A 9,244-nucleotide genomic window follows, 5' to 3' on the forward strand; every position below is an offset into this window, starting at 1 on the left:
TGGAACTTCCTTGATTGGCAGTTGAAGAGTGGAATATTGTCAATAAAAATTCGTTTTTTTTTCATCTTGGTCTGTGATTGGTACGAAGTCAGTACAAACGATTTTACGTTTTTCAGGGGTAAAATGCAGAAAATTGTAAATTCCTGAGGTATATTCTTAAAGGGTTACTTTATTGGAATCATAAAGAATGAACGTATAATGCAGGAAAATGTAACATCCAGGTTAAACCATATTTTTTGTTTTCCTGACTGCAATTTGTGATATATATATTTTTTTGCAGTACTGCAATTTGGAGGATACATGATAACTTCTCAGTGAAAACCGAACATATGGCAAAGTTTTTAAAAACCAATACACAACACAAAAATAGCACTATAAATATATCCCGAGCTATACTACTTCTGGAGTCATTATCTATGTAAATTACAATTGCAGATAATATATACCATTATGGGAGCCAACATTGAACAACTTATGCTAGAAAGAGTGGAAATAGCAATGGAAGACGATAAGGAAAATGCCTGCAGAAGCAGTGCAGAAATACATGGAGAAATTATAGAATTTATTAATTGGTAAAATAAAAACAATTTCTAACTTACAGTAAGTAATTCTAAAGGGGAATATTTTGAACCTGAAATGTTTCTGTACCATAACAGAAACATGTAGTTTTCTAATTATATTCAATGTCTTTCAGACCCCATCTATCATGATATTGTACCTGATAGGATCAGGAATCTTCCTCACGCACCTGAGGAGACCGACAGGCAAAATGACAGTTGCGGAGCAGCAGTTGGAGGGGGAGTTCCGGTATATAAACTCAAGATTGATAACAAATTCAGAAGAGATAGCTTTCTACAAGGGAAACCAAAGGGAGAAGGCCACCATTCTAACATCTTTCCATAAACTAGTAAGTAATTGTGACGAATATGAATATATAAATAACTAGTGTTGAGTCAATGCTGATGTATAGTTCCAATGGAAAACTTATAATCTGAAAATTTATGATATTCTGAAGTACTTTTTTCCAAGTATTGGTATCTGTTGGAATTGGTAAGAGTGGTATAGGTATCGCTTCAATGTGGGATCTGCATGGACCTAGTTTTTAGTTTTTTGAAACATGTCTCACCTTCTAACGAAGCCACTTTGTGTGGTGAAAGAAGTGAAAATACAGGTGCATGCCAAAGAGTGAATGATACTTATGTGATAACTTACTTTACTTTGTTTTATGTGTTGACAGAGCTGAAACACAAAAGGAACCACAATACTTAAAAAATACAACTGAAATTTCCTACTGCCCTTAACCCAATTCTAACTCAAATTTATTGTTGATCATGCTGTTGACCTCCATGGCGAAGTGGTTAGCACAGCACACTGATGCTAAGGGTTCTGGGTTTGAATCCCAGCCTAGACATGGTTGTTCTTTTCGAATATCCTTTCATCATATCATCACTTATCGTGATTATCAAGAAGTGGCGGAAAAGCGATGCTAAATAACAAAAATCAATAATGAAATTGTCGACAGTGCTAACGAAAAGCCAGCAAAACACGAGAACTTTTACAGTTGAGCATGCTGTGTTTTCCTTTAGTATTCCTGCTCTTTGACAGATAAGAGTTTTAAAACAAAAGTTATTTTTGCGGTTGATAAATTTTTCATCTATTTGACGTTTTGATACATACGCATGTGTCAAGAGCAAACAATGAATTTAATGATGTATAAAAATTACACTGAAAATTTCCTTAAGTCTAGGTCAAACATGAAATCTAATGTAATTGAAAGAGACTTCCAATAGACTGGTAACACATTAGAATTGTAAACATATTATTGATTGATTCTTCCAAGCTCAAGTGTCAAACCATAAATAAAAAAAAAAGCATCAACTGTATATTATTTTATGGATTGCATTGTTCACTAAAATTATTCTTTTTTTAATTATTGTAGATCGATCATCTTCAGAGGTTTTTAGAATTCAAGTTCTTCATGGGAATAGTGGACAACATTATAGCTAGATGTAAGTTACTCTGCTTATAATGAACCCCTAAAACTCGCAAGCTATAATAGACAGCCATTTGATTACCCCTCTCCTAGTCACTTCAGATGAAAATGTTCCCCTTCACTTGTCTAAGTAACCCCATGTTACAATATTTATAACTTTATTCCCTTGGTTCATTCTAAAGAAAATAACAATGTTAAATAGTGTGTCTGCTTTTGCTGTGTGTTTTTTTTTTCCTCCATGATGATACAAACACTTGGCAATGCAGGGGCAGGATTACATCACAAGCAGCTGATTGCATCACCCACACTCCTTCGCTCGCTTGGGGTTCAAAAATCACAACACTAGGTAGTTTTTCTCTGCTCAGTAGAGCATTAAATATTACTTCTGACTGTGTTCATACTTTAGTTTTCTCTTGCATGGACTGTAAGTTTAAGTGTTTGTACTTTACACTTTAAAAACTTTAATAACAATTTTATTTTCAGATATTGCAACAGTTGTTGGTTATTGGGCTGTGAGCATGCCGTTCATGTCTCCAACACACCCATTGTTATCAAAGGCAGCCCATCAAGAAAGGCTACAGGTAATGTTTCTTTTATGTAATATGTTTGCAATATAGTAGAACAGGGTGGCTACTCACTGGGAATTCCTTGAATTCTGGGATTTATGCGTAAATTATTGGTTCCGGCAATTATATGTGAATTTTCGCGTGAATTTTTCTCTGTAGCTGTGAAAAATTGCAGCTTTTATTAATCGAAACCTCATTGAATCCATACGTATTTAGAAATGCTCTGTGGCATGTTTCACAGTTTAACTTTTATTTTTATCGATGAAGGAAAATAAAGCTGCAGTGAAAAACAAATGAGAAATCTCCCAATCCCTATCCTTTGTTAATGTACTTTGCAGAGTTATGTATATGACAGACATAGAAAGTCATGGGAAGGTGACAAACCTAACCTTTTTGGAGCTTGTACGCTAAGAGTTCCTTTATGCCCGAAATTCGACTGTGTTAACATCGGTTCCCTTGTGTTGTTCACTCACGTGCATGTTCTTGCAGACGGGAGTGTTTTAATTTTCTTATATATTGTTTTGTGTAATCATAAGCATTTCCCTAACATGCTTATGATTACACACAGTAATAAGTAAGGTTTAAATAGAGGAAATATTTGCCTGTACACTTGAATTTTTTTTTCCATCATGGAATTGAATGACGATTTTCCATAATTATTGGACCCTCACTCCCATTGTCCTTCTCTCCTGAAAATTCCCATCATTAATTTCAAAATTAGGAGAAGAGAGATGCGGTAGTAGATAAATATGGAGAAACTAGTACTCACTTTATCCGCGAAACTGGTTTTTTCTTCTTTGTTCTATTAATTTCAGTGGCCACTGCCAGCCTCGTTGGAACTTGTACTGTTGCTTGGCATGCTTCTATTGTTTGTAGTTCTCCAGCCGCCACTAGGTGTTCTGTTGTTAACTGTATGTCTGCGTCCGTGTTTTCTGCTATTTCCCGGCACTAACTGTTGTAGATGGGGAATCCACGTGTGGTGTGCCTGTTCGCTATCGATGTTTAGCTCATGTGGGAAGTCATTATGGCATGTGTTTCCTTGATTTTGGTGTCGTAATTGTGTGTGGGCGGTGTGCTTGACTGGTACCTTTTATATTTTATGATCACTAGTGGTCTTGCTAAACACATCAAATACAACAATGACGATGGTGGCAGTGGCCACTGAAATTAATAGAACAAAGAAGAAGAAAAACAGTTTCACGAATAAAGTGAGTTCTAGTTTCTCGGTATTTATTTATTTATTAATTTCAAATTGTTGTTATTTTTTTTAATGTTTTGATAGTTGAATAAAATTGTTTGTTATTTTTAATTAGTCTTTTTCAACAAGTCTTTGCAACATTATTTTTTGTGTAGAGCAATCCTTGCTATCAAACTTCCTTTTTCCGGCAAAAACCTACAGAAGTAAGCTACACATTCACGAATTCCTGTAATATGTGACTTGAGGAAAAAAGTAAATTGGGATCAGTGTTTAATGGCAGTACACATGTTGTTATTTAGTGGCGTTCATAGCACAGCCTGCAGTGTAGCCAACTATTTACGAGCCATTGAAGCTATCTCCGTGTTCGCTTGAGATGACCGGTTTGATGATCACTGATCTAGTACCTGTACATAACCTATCATCAAGCTGGGTCGTTCTGCCATTTACTGACAACATTCCAAAAACTACCACAATTACCAGCAACTATTTATTGCAATGTTGTGTAACCCATTTATTGACTTTTCCCATTGCACATGAGTACCAGCATCTCCTCAGCTGTAAAATATCACACCCATGCTCATGCTTTGATATTTAAATAGTATTTAAGAAAATTATATGTTTTTTTTCTTTTCAGTTTTACTACACAAGTGGTAGGATGCTAGTGAAGTTGGCAGAAGCCATAGGACGGCTAGTCCTAGCGGGACGAGAAATGACACGGTTAGCAGGTTACACATTGAGAGTTACAGAACTTACAAAAGTTCTAAGTGATTTGAATTTAGGCCACTATGAGAGAACAATGGTCAACGACCATAAAATTAAAAATAATCTAGGTAAGTAGTAAGTTAATTTTTGTTACTTCTAAGATTATATTATATAAATTTTGTGAATCCAACTTCTGTTCTGCAACAGTCAAAAGAAATCATGTAGATGAGGCTTATTCAACCTATCATATTTGTCATGGTCAAGTCATGTGAATTTCAAATACAGGGTACCCATAAAGTGTTTTACCAATTTTAGAGCTCATAACACCATGTTTATGCCATTCATTTTCTTTACAGAATACTAAATAACTATCAAACTTTGTTTCATATTGCCTTTTTTGTGTCTGGGTTCAAGTTTTGGTTAGGCCTGCATTTTTCACTGAAATTTCTAATTAGTACATCTGTGTGTGCCAAATTTACAACTCTTCGCTGGGAGGAACTAAGCACCCTTATCATCATTATTTCAAAGGCAACAGGTGTTGTTCTGGTAGTACTGGCAGAGACAACTCCATACAGGTAAAACAGCAAGAGAGAAAAAATCAGGCAAAACCAGAGCTGGCTCAGTTGGTAGAATAATGGCACGATGTGCGAGAGACCCATATTCGAGTCCTGGTCCTCATTTCTTGCTGACATTTCTACATAGTACATCTCCTGTGTTCGAAATGGTAAGACAGTGGGTATGCTTGTTCCAGTTTGGCCATGAAAATGTTGTCACACCTTCCCAGTGGCATACTGGTAGTGATGCCTTGTAATCAAGGAGTCTCTGGTTTGATCCTCGGTATAGGCACATGGCGCAGTGGTTTGGAAACCATAATTGAAACTGTTAGTCCAGAGCTTCAAGGTTCAGATCCTGGCTAGAGCATGGCTGTTTTTTGTGATATCAAATTCATCTTTCCAGAACTTTGACTTGAACATTAAGACACAATTGAATTTGGAAGAGGCTCTCCTTCCACAATCAAACATGTTACAGATTTCAGCATATAAATTCAGCAATTTTTTTTTCTTTGTAAGTCCAGTTTATGCACCGAAATGCTAATCGGGACTAGACCTACAGTTTAAAGTGGGATCCGAAACACCATGTGCCTCCACCGGGTGTTGAACCCAGGACCCCTTGATTACAAGGTGACAACACTACCACTGTGCCATTGGGGAGGCCTTAGAAATTCAGAGAAAAATGCAAATTCAAACCCGTGTCTCTGGCATACCATGCCATTGCTCTACCAACTAAGCTACCGAACCAGCCCGTGCAGAATTGTCTCGTCATTGCTACCACAGTTGTTACAGGTGATATGAGAATGGGTTAGGAAAGTAGTACTGGCATTGTGTAGTTTTGATTTATAACAACCTGGTCAAATGTAATCAAATTTCACTCTTTCATTTTTGAAGCAGAGTTGATTGATAATCTGTGTAAATCTTTTCAGGTACAGGAAGAATTATTAATAGAGACAATATTATCAAGTTCGACCGAGTCCCTCTGGTTACACCGAATGGAGATGTTCTTGTACATGAGCTGTCATTTGAAGTGAAGTCTGGAATGAATGTTCTTGTGTGTGGTCCAAATGGCTGTGGAAAGTCCTCGTTGTTTAGAATTTTAGGAGAGGTATATGGTAGTTGCATTTTCTTATCTCTTTGTGTTCATGTATGATGTAGATGTCTCCACTCTCCCCAACCCTCCAAATGAAGCTGATAACAATGTCTGGAGTGAACTTAGCTAATATATCATCTACATGTCTTTCATACTGAAATTTGTTTGTGGTCATACTTTAGGGAGAGAGTGGTTTCAAGGTGTGGAATCTTTGAACCAGTGGGCAAATAACCAAATACACAATTTGAGCAAGAAAAACTGGCCTGTAGTTATTTTAAGACTTTGACAACACATTAGGTGAAGATGTTAGTTGCAGTGTTTTGTTTATGAAACATTTACGCATGACATACAGTTGGAGCGTGTTCTTACAGAAAGACATTATTTCAAATGTTTTTGTCCATTATAATCACAGTAAAAGAACAATGACAAACTCAAGGAGGTTCCTTTAAATCTGTTCAAGTTACATTGTATTTTCCACACTAGTGCAATTTGAAGCAACCATGTACATGCAAGTGGCAGACTATTTTCACAGAACAAACCCGCTACCCATTCCGTGCACTTTGTGTGATGACAAACTTCATGAAATGCTCAGTACGCAACTTTATGAATGCCTTAACAAACGTTACACTTCACATGAGAACTTTCAGGACAAGAGGTATCATAACTTGTTTAATGCTTTTAATGCAAGGCTTTTGGAATGTGCCCAATGATACTACCACAGAGTAGTGATAAAAGTTATGTTATGAAATTAGCGATAATACAGTAGTACTTAAGAAGTATATTGATTTATCAGTAAAATTGCCAATAATTTTTTGGCCCATCAGCTATTTCTAAAAATAGTATATAATTGAGTACACAATTGTCATTGTTATGAAGAGTGAAAGTTTTCCATTGGAACTATACTACAGCAATCTGCCAGAGTTTCACCATAAAATATTCTTAATATCACAAGAAATAATGATTTAATCATAAAATACATCTCTCTCTCTCTTCAATATTGTCGCAAAAATGCCAAAAATGTTACATTTTGCATATTTTCCAGAATATTTAGTCTGCAAAGGTGTCAGGCAGCACTTTTGTGATTCCGTGAGACACCTGGGCTCAGGAAAGTATTGACTAGTATTAGTGATTAAATTTTAACCAGTACTTTCCATCAGTATTATGGGTAATATTGCATAAACCTGAGTAAAGCTAGGTGTCGAATTGTTGTAGAGAAATAATATTGAATCGTACAGCTCATCTGCATCATAATACAATTACTTCATACTATATCAAATTGTTGGTATGAGCTTGTAAGTAGAATCTTATATATATATTTATTTGATTTTTTATTTTTGTTGAATAGTTGTGGCCGCTGTTTGGTGGAACCCTAACAAAGCCTCATCAAGGAAAGCTATTCTATATCCCACAACGACCGTACATGACGCTTGGAACGCTGAGGGATCAGGTGACCTACCCACACACCCAGGAAGAGATGCAGCGCCTTGGGGTTTCGGATAAGGACCTGACTGGCCATTTGGAACGAGTGAAGCTCTCCTACCTACTCGAACGGGAGGGTGGGTGGAATGCAGTAGCTGACTGGATGGACGTTCTCTCTGGAGGGGAGAAGCAGCGCATTGCCGTAAGTGGCTTTTACCCATCATAAAATCAATGTTTGAACATTCAGGAAAATTTGAATTGTCTGATACTAGAATGGTGATCAGTTTTTTAGATTTTTATTTTTCATATTTCTTATTTATTGTCACTTTTCTGCTACATTCGGCTAATTTTGACAGTAAAGATGATTAATGATTATATGAAATTGATGAAGGTACACTCCCTATGTGGTTCATGTCTTCTTGTAAAAAAATAGTTTTCTGTATTGCTCTTTGCTATCTTCTTTATTGTAAGCAACATTATCATTGAATTAAGTCTTGAAGCTTTCCTGGTGACGAATGATGATAAGATTCTCTCAGACTATCGACCAGGTGAGTGGTGGAAAGATTCCAAGCTTTCGGGAGCTAACGTCACTCTCATCTTTAGAGTAGTGAAATTAACAGGGTAGTGAAGATGAGAATGACGTTAGCTCTCGAAAGCTTGGAATCTTTTCCACAACTTACCTGGTCGATAGCCTGAGAGAAACGTTTCAACATTATGATTATTTCCACTGCTATTACAACCAAAGTTGTCAAGGATGCTATTTCCACATTATATTATTATTTTATATACCTTCACTTGAGGTTCTTTCAATATCGGAGTTCTCCAGCAACTTGAGTACATCCCTTGTTGCTGGAAAAAAAAATGCATACCCTCACAATCTCAATTTCCTGGTGAGAAAGAGTTACATATCGGAATTTGTTTAAAATTTGCATTTGAATCACTTTGAAAATTATTCCTGGGTACATTGCAATGTGTAGTTTTCTTGCTTTGCCACATCTGTTCCTATTTCGACATCTTGATTTGATTACTGTTTTTATTATTCCAGATGGCACGTCTGTTTTACCACTGCCCCCAGTTTGCTATCTTGGATGAGTGCACCAGTGCAGTGAGCGTGGATGTGGAAGGGTCCATGTACCAGTACTGCCGTGAGGTTGGCATCTCCCTCTTCACTGTGAGTCATCGTCGGTCTCTGTGGAAACATCATGAGGTATGTAAGGGCCAAACGTCACAAATTATAACTTTTTCGTTTTACAACTACCATTTGGTGAGCATAGAAATCACAGTAGCAAACATTTGCCTGCTTTCATCCTTACATCTATACCAAGAAGAGAGAATACCATGGCCAACTTGGTGAAATGAAGTGAACAGTACGTAATTTGTTTACTTTTCTCACAGTCTCTGCAGACATAAATGTTTCCCTTTGCCTGTGCACCCCAGTTCTGCCCATTGTCTAAAAATTCAAAAGTGTTAAATAGTATGTATGCCTCTGCTTTTGTGGTGCTGTTTTCCCCTTCAATGAGTTTTTTGTTTTTTAAGTCCACTTCGTGCATACGTAGGCTAATTGGAACTAGACTTCCATTTTAAAATTTGATCAGAATCACTATGGTTACAGCATTAAGCCTTGTTTCCATGATGGAAAACACTAAAGCTGCTGACCAAGGCAGCATTTACTTACACAGAAGACACTTTACACGTTTCTGCCCTATATCAGTGTCTTCTTCA

The 9,244-nt window shown here is 36.7% G+C and overlaps 1 protein-coding gene across 1 annotated transcript in view; it reads left to right on the top strand.

Moving 5' to 3' along the window:
* The window catches only part of Abcd3 (ATP binding cassette subfamily D member Pmp70), a 34,944-nt gene that overhangs the window by 21,460 nt on the left and 4,240 nt on the right, over positions 1-9,244 (top strand). Inside the window, exons 8-14 of the mRNA XM_083124990.1 lie at positions 695-907; positions 1,940-2,009; positions 2,477-2,574; positions 4,392-4,587; positions 5,940-6,118; positions 7,449-7,724; positions 8,568-8,729. Coding sequence (XP_082981116.1) covers positions 695-907; positions 1,940-2,009; positions 2,477-2,574; positions 4,392-4,587; positions 5,940-6,118; positions 7,449-7,724; positions 8,568-8,729 — 1,194 coding nt within the window. The remainder of the gene's footprint in view (positions 1-694; positions 908-1,939; positions 2,010-2,476; positions 2,575-4,391; positions 4,588-5,939; positions 6,119-7,448; positions 7,725-8,567; positions 8,730-9,244) is intronic.

This window comes from Lepisma saccharinum, chromosome 7 (assembly GCF_977018435.1).
Source record: "Lepisma saccharinum chromosome 7, izLepSacc3.1, whole genome shotgun sequence".
In the NCBI taxonomy this organism is placed as follows: Eukaryota; Metazoa; Arthropoda; class Insecta; order Zygentoma; family Lepismatidae; genus Lepisma; species Lepisma saccharinum.